Here is a 23,433-nt window from a genome sequence, read left to right on the forward strand (position 1 = left end):
AACGTAGTCCTCGCAACCTGCGGCGCGCTCGCTCTGCGCATGTCTGAGAAAGGCCCGGGGCGCGAGAGTGGCAGGTTCGAATCCTTGCCTCCCTTCCTCGGCCTTCCCGCCGTCCTCCGCCGCCTGCCATTTTAGCAGGACCGAGACCAGAAAACGCCCCGAGTTGATGCCCGGGCTTCTGCGCCTACGCGGGAGTCTCGCCCCGAGAAATACAAAACAAAAGCCAAATGGAGCAGACCGAAGGGTCTCTCAGTCTGGCGTCGCTGCCCCAGCGGCTGCCAAGTGCCTGCCGGGCATGATCAGCATCACACGCTAATCCACGGAGCTATCCAGCTGATGAGGGCAGGACTCCGATGTACTGCCTCTGACCCTGGAGGTTCCGCTAGCTGCTAGAAGTCAAGAGATTGTTCTTCTAGCGGTCGGTAGTTAGCTAATAGCAGAGCCCTACTGAGTTTATCAAATTCCCTTTAAAGGTATTTAAGCTAGTAGCCCTTTCTCCATCTGGAGGAAGCCGATTTTGTTTGTTTATGCATTGTGAGAAGTGCAGGATAACTCTTGCACGCATTTAACTTGCGTGCATTCAGCTTTACACGCTTGGCAAAAAAATAATAAAAAGGGGGTGGAGGAAATGATTTTGGCAAGCCCCACCCACCATTGAACCCGATGTGTTTTGACTACTTGTGATTTTAGCTTTATGCACTTGCCCCAGAATGCAACCCTTACGTAAGTTGAGAGTCGTCTGTACCCCATTTTGTCCGGCTTGAAATGAATCTACTGCCAACCACTGTTGTATGGCCGCAATTTCTAGCAGTAAGAATGTAACTCCACTACTGGATTGGTCCAAAGGTCCATCTACTAGGCCAATGTTTTCTTCTCATGGTAGCTAACCAGATGTCTATGGGAGGGCTGCAAGCGGAACACTCTCCTCACTTGTGATTTCCAGAAGCTGGTATACAAGAACATACCATCCCCAACGCTGGAGACAATATAAAGCCATTATGGTTAGTAGCAATGAATGGCTGTTTTCCTCCACAAATTTCTCTATGCCCTCATTTAAAGCCATCACTACATCTTATGGGAGTGAATTCTATAATTTTAACTATGTACTGTTTGAAGTTCCTCTCAAATAGAAAAACTGCTCTCAATCCACTTTCTCTACATCATGAATAATGTTAGAATCATGTGCCCACCACCCAAATCCAGTCACTTCCCCCTCTTCATAAACCAAAAATACCCAGGCACTACAGCCTTTCCTCATGAAGGTGATGGTCAATCACTTGTTTCAGGTATCTTTTCTGTACCTGTCCTAGCTCTAGGATTTACGTTTTGAGATGGGACCATCAGAACTGTACACTGTTTGAAATACAGACACGTAATAGCTGGCTGCTTTGTTTTCAGTCCTTTTCAAGTAATTCTTTGCTTAGAATATGCTTCCTTCCTCTCATAGGACTCCTTTAGCCATAAAAATGCCTTGCATTTCTTCACACTAGGAGGGTAAAGATATATGCAACGTAAAATATATGTTGTAGACATGCAGTTCTCTCTCCCACACATAAACATGCTGGGGACATGCTGGCGCCACACAGTACATGGTAGTGTAAAAGTCCCTATGCATAGCAAGACAGTTTATATAGGGCAGGTGAATTATGTTGCTGGGAGCTGGAGAGGTGTGGATAGAGCAGGGGTCAGCAAACTTTTTCAGCAGGAGGCCGGTTTACTGTCCCTCAGACCTTGTGGGGGGCCAGGCTATATTTTTTGGGGGGGGGAATGAACGAATTCCTATGCCCCACAAATAACCCAGGGATGCATTTTAAATAAAAGGGCACATTCTACTCATGTAAAAACACGCTGATTCCTGTACCGTCCGCAGGCCGGATTTAGAAGGCGACTGGGCCGGATTCGGCCCCCGGGCCTTAGTTTGCCTACCCATGGGATAGAGAAACAGTAATGACTGAAGATTAAGGCACTTGTGAACGCCTCAATCCTAAGTGCATTTACTCTGAAGTATAAGTCTTGTGCAGTTAAGTGGAGTTTACTTCCACATCAGTGCTGTGAGACTGCACTGCAGCCAGAGCGTGCCTGCCAAGCAAGGTGCGCGCTCAGAGACGTCTTTCCCATAGAGCTTGGTGGGCGCTGCACCACAGCGCCGCCCTCTAGGGGCGGCCCAGCGAGTGGGGGAGTTGCGCGGCTTTGCCTGCGGCCTCCCTTCTCCCTGCACGCCGGAGCGTGCAGCTTGCCTCCCAAGCCCCGAAGAGGGTGGGTGGGAACGGTTTCGTCGGGGAAGCTGAAGCCTCTCCCAGCAGCTCCCTGCCAAAGCTCCCCACCAGCAAGCGAAGACCCCGCCTCTCCCTTTTCGGGCGGCTTCCCGGCAGGCAAAAGGGAACTCCAAAGCGTTTGCAAAGACTCTCCTCCTCACCCAGGAGCAGAAAGAGCTGCTTTGGCTGCTGCCCCTGCGACTCAGTCCATGCTCTTTTCTGGAGATCCAGCTGAACTCTGAGCGAATTATTTCATGGGGTCTGCCCAAGGCGTTTGGCTACCCGCCCCCCAGACCCGTCGTTAGCTGTGCCCGAATGCACTTTTATTTCTCCCTTTAAGTAGCATGATGAAATGCAGCGGGCTGCAAACGCTCACCCCGCACGCTGCGTGTGTGGTCGTGGGCGAGGACAATCTGCTGCTGTCCCGCCTCACCCACCCGCCCACTCACTTCGAGGCGGTCAGGGAAGCCTGCGTGGGCGGGAGGAACGATGCTATTTCTGACCCGGCTCAGCTTCCTGACCCCCACCCTCCTCTCCTCTCCATCGGTGGGTTAAATGCCCTCTCCTTCCTGCTTTCCTCTGCCCCACTTTCTATCCAGTAAAGGAAGGGGTAGGTTCCCCTCACCCCCAGCTCTTGTCTCTCCTTCCCTGTAGTGAAATGTTGTGGAATTCCCAAGTTCAGGTCAACAACTCTGGGGAACCTTTCCTTAAAAAGGTCAACAACTTTGGGGTCCGCCCCCCCCCCTTAAAAAGGTCGACAACATTCTGTTCCTGAGAGCACTAGGCCTGCTCAGCTGGTCTGGATCTTCTGCCACAGAGACAGAAGGCTCCCACGGGTATGGGAAGAATTGCAAGCCAGGGAACCTTTTGCATCCCTGAAAGCTTTTCCACTGCTCCACAGACTCCCCCCCCCACACGTGTAGATCAATATCTTGCGTGCCAGCCAGCATCCTCCCGTCCAGCCTGCACAATGAATTCATCCATCACTTTGCTCTTTTCCTAATGAATATTTTCTCCCTTGTAAGGGTTGTTGCTAAAGTCTCTGCACGGCAATATTTCTCCTTCAGGATGTCACTCTGCTTAGGAGGCTGTGGTAGAGTTTAATAACAGGGCCTGCTGCTGCTGCTGCTGCTGCTCCTTGGTGATTTTTCCCTCTCCCAAATCCATGCTCCTAACCCCCCATCTCCCCCACTTCAGTGCCAATATTTAAAATAAGAGTTATAATACATCTCCTCTGTGAGGTTTTCTGCCGTTAAGAGGTTATTATAATGAATCAAGATAGGCTTCAAAACGCTGTGGAATGCCAGAATTACATTGCAGGGAAGGTTTTCTTGCTTATATGCCTATGCATACAAGGTGCAAGGAACTGCTCTAGGTCCCTGCCCTTCTTACTAAGAATGCATATAATGCTGCATTTTGTATTACCTCGTGAAACTCAAAAGACAATGCTGTTCAGTACAGATGTTATTTCGTTTACGTCTTTTGAAGGCACCCACATTCTAACAATGGGGTTAGCCTGCAGTTAGGCCTTTTAAACAGCAGCGGGAGTCACCTGTGGAAAGAACAAACTGAATTTCTCTGAAGAGGGTTTCGGGGGATGAAGCACATGGTCAGAGTTCATAGCAAGCTGCGGGAAGGTTAACATTGTAACAAATGCTTTTAAAAATGTGCCACACAGTTTAGAGATGGTGATAGTGCAGCAGCAGTTTTTTAGACACTCATGCACGCAATGTCCTCTGGCCATGACACAAACCACATTATAATAAGGGGGGGGGACACCCACATGCATTGTAGACCTTGAAAGTTCATGCTATAATAAATTTGTGATTCTATAAGATGCCCTCCTTTGCTATGAACCACAACCACAACCCCTCAGATTGTTCTGTATTGTGATTTCATTATGTTTTGGGGTTCCCTGGTTGCTTTTCTTGTTGTTAAAGTTCATTGTGCTGTCCGTGTCATATTTATTCTGTAAATGCCAGTCATTCAGTTTGGAAAATTGGAAGGAAATTGACACATGGCAAAGGACACCCTAATTGTTGGGATTCTTTTGTTTGTTACGAGGTTTAAAAATATTTCACAGAGAAAAGGCAAATCCATTGTTTTTCTTCTTTTCTGCCTAACTTCCCCTTGATGTTTTAAATTTATATCCCAACCTTCCTCCCAAAGCAGCTCCAGGGTGGTTAGCAACAAATGACAGAAACAATAACAACATTTTAAAAACTTATTTTATTGGATGATGTGAAAGTGTGCTTGATTGTACGAGAGAAATGCCTGCTAATGACTGTTGAAAAACATTTGTACATAAAATCTGTGGATTTCTTTCTGATAATCAAGCTGTAAATTATCAGAGTAGGCAATAGGAAGCATTTCTTCACGCAACCCATAACAAACTTGTATAGCTCAGTTGGTTAGAGTGTGGTGCTGATAACACCAAGGTCACAGGTTCCATCCCCGTGTGGGACAGCTGCATTTTTGCAGGGGGTTGGACTAGACAATTCTCAGGGTCCAACCCGACAATTCTGTAATTCACTACCACCATATGTACTGATAGCTTTAAAGGAGAGTTACATAAATTTATAAAGGAAATGTCTCTGAGTGATATAAAGCACCAACAGTAACTGGAGCCTCCAAGTTCAGAGGCAGTTTAGCTTTGAATAGACGATGCCTGGGGAGAACAGTTGACCTTCATGCCCTGACCGTAGCCTTGCCTCATGGAAGCATCTGCACAGCCACTGTTGAAATCAGAATGCTGGAGAAGAGGGACCATTGGAATGATCTAGCACGTCTCTCCCTCTGTTCTTATGCAGTACCCTGTGCCTGACGGAAATAAACTACACATTCAGGAACACAATCGGATAGGCCAGATTGGATTACTGTAATGCACTCTACACGAGGACGGTTTGAAACGTAAGAGCCCTGCTGGATCAGGCCAAAGATCCATCTAGGTGCACTCAGGTCCTCCTTGCAAATTTCCCATAGGCAACAACAATCACCCCACTTGCAATTCCCAGCAGCTTGTTCAGAGGGATATTGACACTAGTAGTAAAACATAGCTGTCATAGTGAGTAACCCTCAATAGCATTATCCTCCATTAATTTCTCTACTCCTCTTTTAAAACCATCCAAGTTGGTGGCCATCAGCACATTGTCTAGGAGCAGATCCAGTTTAACTGACTGTGTGAAGTACTTATTTTGTCTGACCCAAATCTTGCATCCTTCCACTTTATTGGATGCACCTGGCTTATAGTATCATGCAGGAGACTTCAGATCTGAGCAGAACATGCAAGTCAGCATGTTAACCAGAGTATCTAAAGCATCACTTGAAGCCCTTCCCCAACTGCCCCTCCTGTAAAATACATCATGGGTGGACAAAACAGGCCAGAGCCTTTTGGTTGAACTGCCAGAATTTGGAATAGCCTCCCAAGAGAGGCCTACCTGGCTTCATCAGTTTACCTTTCAGCAAGCCTTTTGGGATGCTGCATTTAAACAAGATTTGACTTTTTTACCTGCTTGTTTTTAGTGATAGTTGTTATTATTTTTTAAATATATTATAAATTGAACATGTTCATTTCCCTGATTAATTCTCATAGACAGGCAGGATATAAATATTGGAAACAATATAAATAGGACAACCAGGAAATTTCCTAGCATGCCAAACTTCATGCTAGGGATTATTATGAAAGGCACTGGCACTGGAATTAAATTGCTAGTTTTGTAATGCCTTGAAATAAATCTGCCCTACAGCTAAACGTGGAATCCTGGTCACTCCCTTGCACAGAGTTGGAAGATGACAAAATTATCCAAATGGAGAATTCAACCTCAAAACTGCTACTATCCTATACACACCTACCTGTGTGAGTGTAAACCATAAAAAAAATTGCGACTTATTGCATGATTGTAGGCAGGTTTTTGTAATTAGCGTTTTGTGTGTCTTTCTTCAGGATGGATTCTGCTACACTATCTGGCCCTAATGTGCTATAAAAGAGAACCTTTATAAATCTTGGGTACAGAGCTGCAATGGCACCCCATGCAGGCATTGGACTGAAATTTCCCTAAGTGCACAAATACAATAGGAGACCAATCCCCTCTGTTTCGTCGCTCCACTTTTTGATTTCCTGATAATATTCTGAAAAGCAAACTAAGATAATAACACGCCTTGCCACTGTTGACACAAGCTCAAACTGCCCCAGGTTTAAGGAGGCAGGAAGAGATACCCATCAGCACACAGGATGTTGCAAAGCCACCAAGGAAAGCAAGATATATTTTTCTTAGTCTTTAATGGAAACAACCTCAACGGCTTAAGCATGTAGAAAATAATACTGTCAAGTTCTCCTTTCCTTTCTTCTTCCTCCTCCACCCCCTTTTCTTTGTTTAGGAAGGATGATAATACAGTTGTTGCATGCTGGAAACTGTACATTGTATAACCACCAAACAACAACAACAAAAAAACCCCAAACCAGAAATGAAAGCAGAAACAGGATATCCTTTACAATGAGGAACATGCAAGAATCAAGGCTAATGTTATAGAGTTCCTCAGCAGAACTCAGGGTTTTTAATGCATTGCTCAGATTTTGATTTTGCCCCTTCTGGAAGAAGCTCATGGTGCCAATAATGGTCTAAATATTCTGGAGCAGCAAGGACATGTCAACGTCTTCACTTTTTAAGGCACGTATAATACTTTCAAAGGCCACATGAACATACAGGAGGGAAGGCATCTTGTTCCTTTGACACTGGCAGCTGTATAAACAAAGCCTGATATTCATTCTCTAAATATTAAATCAGATATATTTAAGTTCACAGCATTTGAAAAACCTGTAGTTCTTTTTTTTTTATTTGCCTTCTTGCTTCTGGGTGTGGCAGGTATGTACACAGGAATACGATCATCAAGATCATCTTCACAGGGTTTAAAACTACGTAATTTTATATTAAAACAAAAAAAACTCCAAAAGCTCAAGCTCTCAGTTGTTTATAACAAGTGCTAAAAGGTGAACAATATTTTCCAGGTTAACTGTTAATACATGGGGTCAAAGTAATGGGACAAACCCTTAAAGATACAACTCCAAGACACATCATTGTACTCACAGAAGATTTACCTGATAATACACACATTCAATCGAATCAGTACTGTAATAGAATGGCCACATACAAACAATTGAAATTGGATAAAGCTATCATGTCAGTTAAAAAATACAGAATATAAAAAGTCTCTCTCATTTTGTTCAGAAAATCTTTTCCTTTTGTCTCCATTATTCTAAAACTTCACGAGAGCAGCAACACCCTATTTACTTATTTACAGTGCTTTTTTCTGGGGGTACGCATACCCCTAAACATTTTGTGAATCTTTGTACTTTTGTCCATTTACTGTATTTATTTTTCCCAGTTTGAACTATAAAATGGTGCTTTTCTTGAGTCAAAATGACAGTACCCCTAAACTTTTTTTTTTTAAAGAAAAAAGCACTGCTTATTTATATATTAAATTTGTATATCTGAATCATGGGTGATCCTTCTTGACGGTACATTGAAGATGATGAAGACTTGTATACTGTACAATAGCAGCTAATAGGAGCTGAGATATATTAGGCATTTCTAATGGGACCAGGCTGATGTTTGTGACTGAACTTGGGATTGTTTGATTTCTAAACTATTGCTGCAGCAATTGTTTACCTTTGGATTTTTTTTTACAGACTTGATAAGCAATTGCCAGTTGCAATTGTATGTTTATATATGGATATTAAATTTAAAACGATCAGGCTAGATGTGTATGCATTATCGTTGCAATCGTTTGTGTATGCTGTACAAATAACATGCCCCCTTCTTTCAAACAGCAATGCTGCTCCAAACCAGTTTGTAAAAATGAATGTGGGAATTTGAGCAGGGAAACCTGGGCTGAAGACCCAGCTCAGCTGTGAATGCAGCTGAATGGATTGTGACATGGTCATAATCTAACCTAAGTTCCCACATGGAAATGAAGCTGACCCAATAGAATCAATATCAGAACGCATTTCTTGTCGATGTGCCAATGAGACTCTTTTTGTTCTCATTATTCAGTCATCGTTTCCCCTTGACGCACTTGGCATCACAGGAGCGAAATTAGCCGAGGTAGGGAAGATCTCTAAATTTCTCTGGAAAGCAACAGGAGACAGAGGATGCAGTAGAACACAGCATTATCTGAGCCATTTTGCAGGGAAGCTGATAACATACATGATGCCTATTTATGCCGCAAGTAAAGGAATTTGGCATCTACAATAGCATCTGTAAAATCCTTCAGAATCCTTAAAATTTCTTACCTAAAAAGAAAAAGAAAAAGCAAGTTTCTAGTCCTCATAATACCAATCGACTTAAGAGTAGTTATGGATCTGCTGGTGAGCCAGAAACCAAAGGTAAAATTGGTTGAGGATTTCACTTATTTTTACAAACTTTCTTGCCCCTCTCGTTACTTTTCAGTTGCTCTGAATTGGTTTCTCCTCTTTCCCAATTCTATATTCAGCAAGAGAGGGAAAGAAATAAAACAGATTTAAACCTATTTTAACAAAGCAACAATATTTATCCACTTCAGTATTTGTAGGCGTTTTCTCGGTTTCATTTTGTGTGTGTGGAAAAATCAGTGCAGTGTAGTACAGAATGTAAAGACGTTGGTTCAGATCTCCTCACTCAGCCTTGATGACCCTTGCCTTGTCTTACCTTCTCTCCCACCACTCTATGCCACCGAGTTATTGTTTATTCACCTCTCAGATGAAGTTCTGGTGGCTTTTGAAAATCTCTGGATCTGACTACTAAAATAATTCCAACATAGTTATCAGTGGAAAAAGAAATTGTGCTTTCAGCTGAGTACAGACAGTTATTTATCTAGAACAGGACCTATTCTTCTTTACCACTACTGCAGTACTAGCCCTAGTCCAGCATTGAAAACTCATGGAAGAGCTGCAGGATGCACCAGTCAGGGAACTAGACAATGAATTTACTGTCCCCGTTGGAACAAGAACATTCCTAGGAAACTCTTTACTCCACACAGAAGCAACTAAGCCCAGTGCCACCTAGTGGCTACCCTTTATAATGACACTATCCACATAACAACCATACAAATCTAAAGGGTGCATGGGAAATGCCTCTCTGCAAGTCAAAAGACACCTGAAGTGGTTAAAGTAGACTGCTGCAATCAATTTCTAGTGTAGTCAGTTTCACATCTAAGAAAAATCTGTATTTTTTCTTCTTTCCAATGAGGATACTCAACTCCCATTCAAAAACAAACCCTTCAATCTTTAAATTTCCCAAATGCTCTGGACATGGAAAAAGAAAGGATGTGTTATTTATCATGGATTCTACTCACTAAGCATCCCTATCAGTCACACATCTATCTACTGCATCTATCTAATACTAACATTTTTGCGGGTTGCTGACCTCTCTGTAAGCCAGCTTGGAGTAAGCGCACTACTACTCAGCAACCTACTAAACTAGTTTGAGCAGGGACTATGATGGGACACAGATTAATGGGTGGCATCCAAATAAATTGTAAGTGTCACACAACCTCCTCTCTCCTTCCACAGATTTGCTTGGTGGGTCCTCTAAACCAGGGGTCAGCAAACTTTTTCAGCAGGGGGCTGGTCTACTGTCCCTCAGACCTTGTGAAAGGCCGGACTATATTTGGAAGAAAAAAGAAAAAGAATGAATTCCTATGCCCCACAAATAACCCAGAGATGCATTTTTAAAAGAAGCACACATTCTACGCATGTAAAAACACGCTGATTCCCAGACCGTCCGCGGGCTGGATTTAGAAGGTGATTGGGCCGCATCAGGCCCCCGGGCCTTAGTTTGCCCACCCATGCTCTAAACCAGCGGTTCTCAACCTATGGGACCCCAGATGTTGTTGGACTACAACTCCCATCATCCCTGAGCTCTGGCCTTGCTAGCTAGGGGTGATGGGAGTTGTAGTTCAACATCTGGAGACCCACAGGTTGAGAAAGGCTGCAAACCCTCTGGAGTAGATTAGGGGATGGTGTGGCAGGCATGTGGTGGAAGATGAGGGAGGGGGAGTTCTGTTCCACACGCATAATGACTTAGCTGGATTCAACCAAATATATACCACAAGCAATTGCATGCCTACAATATCACTTGCGGGTCTTTATTACCTATTGTCTGCACAAAGTCTTAGAAAGGCAGAAATCATCCATCAAAGAGATATGAAATGTTGGGATGTGCATATGTTCTCTTATGTTAATATCATAATATAATATCATAATATCATATTATAACAATAATATCTTCTGTCATGGAACCCAAGGCAGTAAATGCATGGCGCCTTCCAGGCAATGCCCAGACCTACACCTTCAGACCATGTCATATGTTGGTGTAATGTATACAGTGCCACCTGCGGTTGGTGCAGAAGAAATGAGGGCTCCCTAAAACCTTTCATGCAGCTGATAGCCAGCATAGCAATAAATAATCAAGGAGATAATGGTATTTTATGAACCGGGCTGCAAAAGAGATCAAAGTAGAAACAGAAGGCGAGGACAAAGAAAACCATCCCAAAGTCAGCTCTCCCTCAGAGCAAACTCTCTCGACACTTTATTAGAACCATACTAACAATCGTCAGGAAAGGAGAAAAACATGCAACATACCACCACTAGAAGAGGAAATGATTGAGAGAACTGGGAGACCATGCCCAGGGCTGCTGGTCTCTACTCCACATGGTGGCATTTTCAGGACAGGACAGAGTATATTTTTTGGCATACCCCTCATGGAGCATCACTAACCACACCACTTCTCACACTGAGCTCTTGTACAGATTCCACACCTGCTCTTTTCTCACCCCTACTCAAAACAAATGTGTGGGGGAATCATAGGCCACAAAATGCAAAGCTAGTACAAGCCAAGACTGACCCTTCCCCTTCTTCCAATTACAAGTTCTGCTGGTCCCCAGTCATCTGCTTGAAGTCTGTTTTGTGGGGGCTCCATCACAGAGGAGGGATGTGTCATGTCTAATACGCAGCTAGGAGTCTGAGAGAGTTAGTCATACAGGATAACTGTGGTTTCAATGCATCGGGTGTATCCAAAAAAAGTAGAAAACCCACAAGGGTGTGAAATATCCTGCACCTGCTGTCTGTTCAGCTGCTCCCAACAGCCCTCTCCTGTGCTGTGCCAAATGTAGTGCTACAAGGCTACCCTATATATTCTCTCTCTTATACATAGATTTATAGATAAATACAGAGAGAAACAAACTCACAGGAACTTGGGCCGTGTGGAAAGTGATTTGCATGATCAATGGTACACAATTACCATTTCTTTTCCTGGAACTATTACTGAGGCCTTTATTCCTGCTTCTAGTATCCATCTACATAGAATATTTCCCATGTCTGAAGCAGCATTCTTTAGGCTTTGCCCACGGCTTAGACACAAAGGTCAGGTCTTCAGCTGCACTGGCACCACACACTGTCAATTTATACTGGCTGAGGACCTTGGACAAATCTTTAAATAATTAGAAAATATCCCTATAAGACACAAATGTGATACAAGATACACGTATCCCAGCTTGGGGAGATATGGAGGGTTGATCTGTTTGTACACTCAAGGGCTACAGTGACTGATTCTAGGACTCGCTGTAATGGTCAGTTATGGAAAACACTACCATGCCAGAAGCTGATTCCTAAGCCTACTATTATGGAGTAGCAGCTTGTGGCCAGAAACATGGTGTGAATGGTGATGTTCGGTGAGTGGTTTTTAAAAAAGAATCACTGGGAAAAGTCCTCCTAAAAGACAGTTGGACTGAAAACTGGAGAAAAACCGCCCTCCTATTAGCTAGTCAGCTTTCTTTTTGTATTGTACCAGCCCTTATGTTGCAAGAAAATCTGGACACTGCAACACAAGGGGTGATTGTATGCTTCAGTCTTTGTGGCTTGACTGCAGACATGCCAGAGGATTCCATAAAGGCTGCTGTTCTGTAATGCTGGGGCAATGGCAATAATTAAACTAGGGAAGAAGAAAATTACAAAATGTACAAAGAGGGTCTTCTTAGCGTAGAGGTCCCACACCTCATGAAGCACCATTAATATTTTTCCTTCTGGAGGAGAGAATTCCTCTCTCTCAGCACAAGGAGGAGAAAGAGAATAAGGAAATAAGAGAAAGTCAAAGACCTAACAAGGTCTGATATGAAATATTTAATCAGCATAGAAGAACTCACCCTGCAACCTGCTACACCCCAACCTCCCCAAAAACTAGTTTTCCCCATCCAATATTAGACACATGGAAGCACAGGGATTTAAAGATTCGGGGTGCTTCTTTCCTATTTACCCATATAAGTTTTAGAAAATAGGCAACTAGTAGAGTTTGGAGTAAATGGCAGGCCAGGCTCCAGTCCCTTGTTTATGTCAATGGCATGATCAAAAGAGGGAAGAAAATATGACAGCTCTCTTCACCTGAAAGTATCCGCTTCATATACGCAATAACAAAGAGTTTCTATGATTTAAAAATGTCAGATTTAATACTGTCCTAAACTGGTGGTCCCATCATTTGCTAGAGGGACATCCAGGGATGCTGGAACCTTCCTTAAAGATTCTCATCTTCACTTGGAGGCCTGGGATGCCTCAAGCCTCCATCAGAAATCTACAAGCAGCTGCCTACTGCCACACTGGAGTTAAAAGGGGCGTTGGCCCGAGATAGTGGCATACATGAATTCACTGACAAACAATCCACACCACAAACTTGACAGCTCATCTGTTCCTGTTACCAGAGTGTTCAGAGGCCAGAACTAAGGTCATTAACCACAAATATTCTCAACAAAACAACAAGTTGTACAGAATTCCACCCTTCCCCTGCATCTTTGTCAACCAGAAACGAATGCCCCAAGCCTCTTGGGCCCAAGTTTTATATCAAACTATCCTAGAAGCTGAGAAAAATTCCTCTAGGTTTTCATATTTAAAAGTTTGCATTTTAAAAATAGAACAGGACCTCAGAAGACACTGAAACAGGTGTCCAGTGTTTACATCCTCTGTTTGCCTCCACTATACACAAAAAACACAAGGAAATGGAGGCCAAAAGCTGCCAGTCAGCTCATGCTGGTGGGAGTCAGCACTTGTGGCTCAATATGGACATAGTATACATCTGTGCATGACCTGAGAGGAAAAAATAAAGGCACCAAAACTTTGCTGCTCAAGAGTGAACGACCCATCTGAGGGCAAACGGCAGCTCCAGCTTTCATCCAACTGAATTTAAGAGAAGCAGAGAGATATTTAGCACATTCATACCCCATTATGCAACAGAGAGAAACGCAACACACTCCTTCCTTCAACTGTATGAAAGTAAAAATATTCCCTTTGTATTTCTCCTTTATTTTGCTGCTAAGCCAGGTGGCATATTGCCGCTTCTGCTTCTATTATGGCTGCAGAGTCGAAGGTGTACTTACTCTCAAAGGTGCTTAGATGTCCCAGGTTCTATAGCACTAATGGCTTGGTTGCCTCTATGCTGTTATCCAAATCTACCTGCATTTCTCGTTATAAAGTGGTCAAAAGCAGATGGGAAGGAACAATGCCACACACCCTAGGACTGGTAGTAGCCAATGTTACAATGCACAATAATACATGTTTGTAAAAAAAAAAATATCTGAAGGCAGAAGAGTTTGGTGTTTTTTTTTTGTAACCATGTACAGTCTGTGTATCTAGGACCACAAGAGGACCCCCTGATTTCAGCCAGAGGAAGGCATTCCAGAATAGTCAGGAGACAGAGATGCCAGTATGACTATTGGACAGCAGCAACAATTGGCAGAGAAGGCGTATTTCCTGCCCTGCTGTGAAATGGGATGAGCATATACGTGAGACAAGGCACTGTTCCTGGTGGGGGAAGAGGAGGCTTCAGGAGTGAAGGAGGAGAGCTTCCTTATTGCTTATCAACAGCTCCTTGTTCAGCAGAGCTTTCCTTGTTGGTGGTCTGAGCATGCCAAGGGGTCTCTTTAAAAACAAACCAGCAGTTTCCAGCCCACAGTATAAAGTTGACAAAACCAAACAGCTGAGAAAGAAAGAGAGAAGTGCAGAGTTAATGTAGAAGCACTTGTAGCCGAGCTATCTGAGCAGACTGTATGTTGTAGAGGAGTGCAACCACTCTGGGCTGGAGCCAAATAATGAGGCAAACTGGGTTGATATGGAGCTCTTTTAACCCTTTCGGAATCAAACTGCAATAGCAATAAAATGCCCTAAGCTGGATCAGTGTGTTACAAAACCTCATGTTGTTCTGTTTTTCAGTGCCCTATATGCCTATGTTTGTCTATGTTTCTCTACTCTAGGTCCTTGGGCTTTGCAAGAAGCGAGTTTGTCTAAATGCTGACCTTGGAGCACTGAAGAGCTGTGGATGTTTTTGGTGGTTTTGTTGTTGATAAACCAGAACAATGGATTTTTAAAATGTAAGTTAGACTCCGTTTCTCTCTCTCTCTCTCTCTCTCTCTCACACACACACAGTGTCTGCTGCTCTGTTTGTGTGTGGGGGGGGAAGTAATCTGGAGCTCCTCAGCACTCTGCAGGAAGTATTAAGGACAGCCTTACCTTCTACCTCCTATTGGAGGACATAACATCATAACACAAACAAGCACTGGGAAAGCTAAGCTGGCCAGTGTGAAGATGCTAATATTTTCATCAATGTACAAGCAAGAATATACACCATTTGGCCACCTTTTCATTATTTTAAGGTATGAAAGAACAAAAGAGAAAATCGTCTCCCACCCCCCAAAAGATAGCTAGATTTTGGTGTTTTAGCAGGCCTTATAAAAGCATTGCCCTAGTATGGCTTATGCAGGAAAGTGAAACCCTTTTACTTTCCCTATAAAGGCTCCTGGGCCTGCAGTTTGGTAGACTTAATCCACTCTGGAGGGGCTCCTGTGCTTTCATCTGCTTCTGCCAAAAGGGGAAAAAAGTTTATAGCCATTTTCAGATTTCCCATAAGAGTGAATGGGGAACACAGAGCTCCATTTTATACAGAGCAGCATAAAACCCGAATCACAGTTTGAAGTGGATAGAGAGACTCAAAAACAGATCCTAATTGTTTTTATAAGCAGATACAAAGCAAATCTTAAGGCCCATGCAAAAACTTAGTATGCTCACGTGTTCTTCCTTAATGCCCTTTAATTTTCTTTTCTCTACTTCATCACTTTGATCAACAAAGAATAGAAAGTCAAATTTTCACTAGTTTTCAGTAAGTGTTTGTGAACAGTGGTGACTGGTGATTCTCATCCACATTTGTGAAGGCAGGGACCAAATGAGGTCAATAGTTATTTTAGAATCAATTAATCCATTAAAAAATGGCCTTGAACAGATGCCCTGTCTGTTTGTCTGCTCTTCAGGGGCTGAACTCTGTAGTTAGGTCATCACTAAGTTGCATATATTTTAGGCACTGCTGTACTCCATCACATATGCAATTTAAACCAGCAACCGCTGTACTAGTACTTATTTAAGTACAGATTTGACAAGACTGTTGCCAGTGCTGTAGAAAACTGTGAAATGCCCATAATTAAAAAAAGAAGCTTTATATCAGTACATGCAGACAGGCTGTTCTTCATTGGTGTGCACATCAAGAAGGGCAAGACTTCTGAAAGATGTACTTGGGAAATAAATATACCAACTGCATTTTTTTTTTAAAAAAGGTTAAGATCCATTAGTTAGTAGCTGTTTGTTGTGTCATTATACATTACGAACAGAATGGAAGCTGAAAACTGCACCTACATCACTATTTGTAGCTTTAAGTTACTCAAAGGGTATGAATGTATGAAGTTATGAATGTGTATGAAACTAACCGAGCTCTATTAAAATCAGTGGCTCTATTAAACCACCGAGCTCTATTAAACTAACTGAGCTCTATTAAAACCTATACACTCTATAGGTTCCAATGCAGCGGAAGCTCTGCCATTCCCAGCCCCCCACAACCACACAATATGGCTCCCCAGACAACTCTTACCACAGAGATGTTGGCCAGGCCCATAGAAGGTGTGGCCCCAGCATTGCATACAGCAGTTTTGAGCTGACACACTGACATGGCAGCAATGAGACTGGAAGGCCGTGTAGCTCCTTTCACATCTGACAGACCTTTGCCCCAAGCTGAAAATGCCACTAGCCAGAAAAAGGTAAATGAGACGGTCACACAGAAGTCCTGGGGGAGGAAAAAACAGAGAAGACCACAATAGCTCCATCTCATAGAACAGACTGCCCTTCCTATTCCACCCAAAAGACGCAAGCATTGAGGGCCCTCAATGCTGGGCCATTGCCCCATTCCACCTCTCAGGCCCTTCACATGGTGGGTCTACATGTGCCAAAATAGCCACATCCAATTTTTCCACAGCTACCTAAGACACTCTGAAAGGATCTGCAAGCGATATGGGGTCATCACAATTCAAGTGGCTCCATGCAACCTCAAGGGGAAGGAGTTTAATGTCAACATTAGATAGATAGTTTTTAACTAGTCTTTATGCCACTTGGGGGGGGGATGCTGTTCCAACTAAAGAAGGCCAAAGATTCCACCCTAAAATGAGGGGTGACCAAGGTAAAGGTTCCTGTACATTAAATAGTTGGGTAGAAGCAGGAATTCCAGAAGGCGCAGCTTGTCATGCTACAGCACTGCAGGAAAATACTTGTACAGTGGTACCTCGGGTTACAGACACTTCAGGTTACATACGCTTCAGGTTATAGACTCCGCTAACCCAGAAATAGTACCTCAGGTTAAGAACTTTGCTTCAGGATGAGAACAGAAATCATGTTCTGGTGGTGCAGCAGCAGCAGAAGGCCCCATTAGCTAAAGTGGTGCTTCAGGTTAAGAACACTTTCAGGTTAAGAACAGACCTCTGGAACCAATTAAGTACATAACCTGAGGTACCACTGTATATCAGGCACCGTCCAGATCCACTCAGTGCATAATATGGTTGTGTGAGCTGCTCCTCTGGATTGTCCCAAGGATAAACTGAATTAGAGAGTTTAGGGAAGCAGTGTTTAGGGAGAGAAGTGTCTCTTATCCAAGGAGCGTTTTAGACACTGGTTCTCCGGGGTTTAGGTCCTGCATCAAAGAGCAGAGGACCAAAGTGAAATCTTACCGCAAAAGGAAGCTTCTTATTTTCTTTGTAGAGTGAGTGAAACCGTAGATAGACTGCCAGAGCTGCCATGGTATACAGGAAAGAAAAAACACCCAAGGTCACAAAGAACTCAGCAGGTGCTGAAAAGTCTCCCAAGAGATGCAGCGTCCTTTTAGCAGTAGATCCTTCAATACAGTCTGGCATATCAAATGGAACCTTGTACAACCTGGTCAGGATGAAAAGGAAAGAGAAAGAAACATGTTTGGTACGACTTAGCACATCTGGTACAGAGCTACCTCTGACAAACAGGGGTGAGGGTTGAGACAGATGATAGCTTTTAAGCGAGTTAAAAGTAGTTGAGATTTATTTTGCTCTACTCTTCACTTCAGGTCAAATATATTGTGCAAGGTTTTTGAAGCAGAACAAAACCCTGCAGCACCTGTGTATCAAAGTGAGATGAATGCACACACCAAACAGCAAACAAACCCCTTTCCAAAGTTCCTGTAGCTCTCTGGGGAAAAACACCTCAAACCAACAACCACAGCCTAGCTCCAGCCTTTCCATGATAGAATCATGTCACTCTTCTCATTGGGGAATAAAACCATATCTGCATCTTTGCTTATCCTAATCAGAACACACTTATCGTAAGGCCTGATGACAGGTGGTGCCTTCTCTATATGGCTTGCTGCGATAGTACATTTCACCCTTACTCTGAAGGAGCAAACCTCTTGGGTACTGATACAGCTTTCAAAAAGATACATGTGTGGTAGAGATGCTTTGACGTGACTTGAACAAGACATTTCCTTGAAAGAAAGAAAAGTAGCACCTCTCTGTTTATAATTACATACTTGAGCTTTGGGGTACACTCTGTAGGTTTCCTCTAAAAGTATTAAACCAACTTCCTACCAAAACAGATATAAGGTGGAAACATCTATGAAAGACACCTCCTGCCTTCAAACTTACTGGGACTGTTCTGGCAGCTACCACTTTGCAGGAACAGGGTTTTTTCCACCTTCTGCTTTCCAAAGACTCAGCTTTCCAAAGCAGTGACTTGTCTGATGCGCAGAATTGCAATCTTCATTTCACGGAGAAAATTGGTTGGGCCAGGACTTTGTACAAGTGTAGTACAAATATACATACCCCATCTTCAAAGAGACCAAATATATCAAGCACATGGAGCACATGTTAGCTGTTTGGATATAATTTTTGGTCACTAAGAAGAGCTATTACAGTTCTCCATCTAGCTGCTATCGGGTGGTATAACACCAGCAGCTCTCTACATTATATAAATAGCCTCTAGCCTTTTCCCACATGTGCCATTTGAACCAGGCTGGCACTGAAGTCAGAAGTTCTGTAGCTTGAGCCCTCAGCAACAGCTTCCAACATAAAACTGTGTTTACCGACATTAAAATCAGGAGGTTTCCACATTGCAGACAAGAACTATAAAGCCAATCTGCTTATCTGCAGCAGATCAAATGGTTTGCAGGTTATGTGAAGCTATTCTGCTTATTTTAATAAGCAAGAGCCCACAGAAATCATCTGATAATTTAGAGGGTAGAAAAAGGCAGCTATGATTCCACTGAAAAATGCAAACTTAATACGGGCTTAAACAGAGAAAAATTAATGTTTCCAAGTCTGTCTAATCGCTAGCTTTTTATGTTTAACATACCTCTTAGAAAAGACATTTTTAAGCTCACAGGCTGCAGTTTAAGAAGGATCTAAGGACTTGTTCAGATAGTAATTTAACCATCAACACCTAAGTATATAGGGCTCCCTGCAATGGAGGCTTGGCCATGACAGAACAGGTGTGAATTCCACCCCCACCCCCAACCAAAAGGTAGCAGGGTTCTGTGGTATACTAAAACACAAATAGTAATCTAGAACTCAAGCAGCAAGAAGAGCTCAGAGAATGAGAGCAAAAGCCTCCTTCATCTAAAGTGCTTCTCAACTCATACACAACACAATTCATTATTCCAAGAGACTATTCACCAGATACTTTGTTCTGTGTTTTCTCTGTTAGAACCACTACCACTCCTCCCAATTTGTTCTTCTTGTCAAAGGCATCTCAATAGACTTCACAGACTTGCCTCTATTTATAGCTATCAGATGTTGGCAGGGAAGCAAAGTTGCAGAGATAGAACCATGCTCATATCCTACATACACTGAGTGTAAGATTGATTTCATTCTAACTTTGGCCATGTCTGTACTCATCTGACAAGTCTTGCAGTAGATCCCTAACATACAAATCATTTAATATTGCTATTACTTTCCAAGAAAGGTAATCTTCTGATTTGGCAAGGCAAAAGGACCTATGAATGCCCCCCACAATCTGATCCAGTCTCTTGTTTTTTTGCAGTGGCATTGAACCCCAACACCACCTCGACTAGGACTTAGCAGAACATAGATAGTGGAAGGAAAAGAGGAGAGCAAGCAGCGAAAAGGAAGGGAGGGGTTATTGGTTTGTGTGCATTACTGTCTTGTCGTTATTATGCCTTTTGTGCTTTTATCCTGTATTTTCATGCTGCGAACCGCCCTCAGATCTACAATTGAAGGGCAGTATACAAATTTAATAAATAAAATAATTTTAAAAACATATTTCACATGCTTATATGTCTCTCAACAGATGACAGATGCATCAAGCCAGTTGCAGCTTTTAAGTTTGCTATTAAGGGCATAACCCTCCTTCCCAAAACAAATCACAGAGCACTGAGAATTTACAAGTACAGTGCTGTCCAGACAGCTTTCCCTATGCACAATTAGGTCCTCCAGCAGTGATTTTGAAGGGCTGTGTGTGTAAATGACAGTCAGTGTGGGGTTTTTGCTTTGGATTAGTTCAGAAGACAAATTCCTGCTAGACTCTGATCTGCTATTCCTCTGTCTAGCAGTTATTAGCACAGAGATTTTATTGTGTCAGGTGCACCCATTCATTTAACATTTATTAAACTATCCAATGGTAATGCCCTTAGAAAGCGCCTTCCTTATCATTTCAGCCCTGAAATCAGTGGAAATACAATATAATGCATTTAAACCCACACACACAAAAAAGGAAGAAGGGAGAACTCAAAACACGGTTGGAACAACACTGGCTAGAGCTCCTCCTGAAACAGAAGTCCAAGGCCAATGTAATCCTCCAAGAAGTGTTGGGATGTTGGGAGGAAAGCATCCTCATCTCCTCCTTGGTGGCATTGCAGCAACAAAATTGCCTGCAACCAGGGAGTCTCAGGAACCTGTCCATTTTAAATAGCTATGCTTGGACAAGCTGGAAAAGGTGATACTTGCCTTAAAGGGCACCTAATGAGGGAAAACAGGGGGGCTGGTTGCGCTGTGGTTTAAACCATCAAGCCTCTTGAGCTTGCCAATCATAAGGTTGGCAGTTTGAATCTGCACGATGGGGTGAGCTCCCATTGCTTTGAGCAAGCTCTTGCCAACCTAGCAGTTTGAAAGCATACCAGCACAAGCAGATGGAGAGGTACTACTGTGGCAGGAAGGTAAATGCCGTTTTTGTGTGCTCTGGCACTCATCAGTGTGTTCTGTGCACCAGAAGCGGTTTAGTCATGTTGGCCACATGACCTGGAAAAGCTGTCTGTGGACAAACGCCAGCTCCCTCAGGCTGAAAAGCGAAGATGAGTGCTGCACCCCATAGTTTAATTCAACTGGAGTTAACCGTCCAGGGATCCTTTACCTCTACCTTTTTACCTGAGGGAAAATGCCCGGGACAGATGGACTCCTCTGATATGTTCTGGTGTCCTGGGGAAATGGGGCTGCCCACATTCAAAACACAACAAGGAATTAGGGGAAATTAGGATATGCCCAACAGGGAATTATGGGAAATATTAAACTGATGACCCAATTCTACAAACTCACTGCTTAGAAGCAAAAACATCCCAATTAGCAGTGTTCACTCATGAGGTTCTCTGCAGATCACCAAAAATGGCACATTTTCTAACTTATCTTGCAATGTGACAAGAATTTCTCTTCATTGCTAACATGGCTGACAACTGATTTTGTCAAAAGCCTATGTCCAAAAAGGGAACATAAAATAGGTAGGCGTATGGCAGTCTCTTACAAGTGGATAGAAGCTGAACCCTATGTATCTAAGGGTGCCTTCTCCCTTACATTCCCATTAACAGAACTATGTTCTACAGTATCTTCTTGATGGCAATGTCTGTTTACCTTATGATGCTCACATAGACAAACATGTCAGAAAAACTAACAGTGTCTTTCTCTGGTTCTCTTAAACAGTATATTTAAAAACAAAAAAGTCACATTTGAACTTGCAAGGAACGGGTCTGATGCATTCTGTAACTACTTTCTTTTGCTAGCTTCCAAACAATGGGTGAGTTATAGTCCATATTAAAGCAAATATATATTCTATTTCATTGCTGATGCTTTTACTGTATTTGTTATTTGCTGCTACTAAATGTGTTGCTTTAATTAATCTGCATTTTAGTATTTGTAAGAGTTGTGTGTAAATGCTTTGATTGGTAAAATAAATATGTTACTTCGTGTTAGCAGAACTATTCTTCTGTGAGCACATTCCTACAACATTGGGGGTTGCTTAATTTAGAAAAAAGGTCGGGGAGCAGGACACACAATAGAGATGTATAAAATTAAGCACGGTGTAGAAAAAGCAGAGAGAGAGAGAGATTTCTCTCCCTCTCTCAGAATACCAGAACCCAAGAGTGGCTTGCCTGGTGGGGCAGAGGCAGAGCAGTGCTGCTATGTAATGGCAGGGGTGAGAAGGCAGCAAGGTCATGGCTTGTGGACAAACCAGAAGAAGCAATTCAGGGCTCCTACTGGTATGTCCTCACAACCCCAACCTCACCACCTCATTCCTACCAGTAAGTGGCAGCGACACCACTGCCAGCAGGCTTCTGCAATAAAGAAGATCTAGAACAAACAAAGATCTAGTGGGAGATCTAGTACAAAGTAGCCCTTCCAACTCTGAGTCACCAACTTAGATAGCTTTGAAAGAGGGTTAGGCAAATGCAAGGAGGATAAGGCTACCAGTTGCTTCTAGTAGCAATGTCTATATGCTACTTCCAATATCAGAGGCAATATGCCTCTAATTACCAGGTAATGGGGGTAATGAGTAGACAAGGGCAATTATGTGTGTGTCCTGCTTGGGGACTGAGTGAACAGAATTGCCTGATGAGATGGTCATTTGGTTTGATCTAGTAGAGTTCCCCTTACATTGGAAGGACCCAAAGAACCATAAAACTAGTTGCATACACCCCAAGGGGGACTTTGTGTTTGTGTTTCCATATTGGTGCCCCTGTATGCTGCAGAGCAAACCAGTTCTGAAATCAAAACAATTTACAAAATTGGTTTGAGGTGTTGCGTTGGGGGCGGTTGTTCAAGGTAAATTAGGGGAAAATCCTATTAAGCCCTTGGCATGCCTAACCCCAATAAACCACACAATTCTCTCTACCCCCCCAAATATGTTTTGAGTCATTTCCTAAAAACCCAGAATTTTAGAGTTGGGATACTCTGGAGGTTATCCAGTACAAGCAGAAATTTTGCAACTAAGTTTCATTTTTTCAGGAAGCCTTTCCAAACACAGGAAATATGAGGTGCTAGAAACAGAATCATAAGGACCATGATGTACCTACAATGTCCAGCTCCACATAGTATCTCCCAAGTTAACACTCAGTAAGACTCCCATTTACCTGAAAGGATATCCAAACTGCACAGTGATAGCAGTTGTCTCTTTAGGACTCTCATTGCATTTCACAGTAGCCCCTGTTTCTGCACTGAAAGAACCACAGGCTCCAAAGGCAAATATGGCAAAGAGCTGGAGGAAAAAGCAAAGGAGTTTAGAACTAAATGTGTCCTAGTTGGTAGCAAACAGTGGCACAGGCTCTGGCATCATGCAGGACAACAGATCTGGCATCAACTACTATGAACTATCCAAGACCTAAAAAATCACAATCATCCATGCTTGTCTTGCAAAACATTAAGATAGGCTCACATGCAAGCCACAATGATAAATGCCACAATCCATGTGCAATCCATGTGCAAAGCTAGCCAATTAATTGGGGGGGGGGGGAGAGAAGCAGACAACATATTACTTTTCATTGAACTATTCATCTTTAATATAATACAACCCAAGATAGTTAAATATGGTTTTTTCTTTTAAAAA

General features: G+C 42.9%; 1 protein-coding gene and 1 long non-coding RNA gene across 2 annotated transcripts in view; one reads left to right on the forward strand and one right to left on the reverse strand.

Moving 5' to 3' along the window:
* The first annotated feature begins 51 nt into the window (after positions 1-51).
* Positions 52-12,977, forward strand: LOC310764287. The gene is made up of 3 exons (XR_014549103.1): positions 52-74; positions 884-1,001; positions 6,002-12,977. It is a non-coding gene; the product is annotated as an uncharacterized lncRNA (long non-coding RNA).
* Positions 10,786-23,433, reverse strand: part of SYPL2 (synaptophysin like 2) — a 17,728-nt gene continuing 5,080 nt past the window's right edge. The window contains 4 exon segments of the mRNA XM_083617855.1: positions 10,786-14,251; positions 16,187-16,378; positions 17,313-17,517; positions 22,961-23,085. Of these exon segments, the coding sequence (XP_083473981.1) occupies positions 14,123-14,251; positions 16,187-16,378; positions 17,313-17,517; positions 22,961-23,085 (651 nt within the window). The 3' untranslated portion in view covers positions 10,786-14,122.

The sequence above is a fragment of the Podarcis filfolensis genome (assembly GCF_964270895.1).
Source record: "Podarcis filfolensis genome assembly, chromosome: 6".
Lineage (NCBI taxonomy): Eukaryota > Metazoa > Chordata > Lepidosauria > Squamata > Lacertidae > Podarcis > Podarcis filfolensis.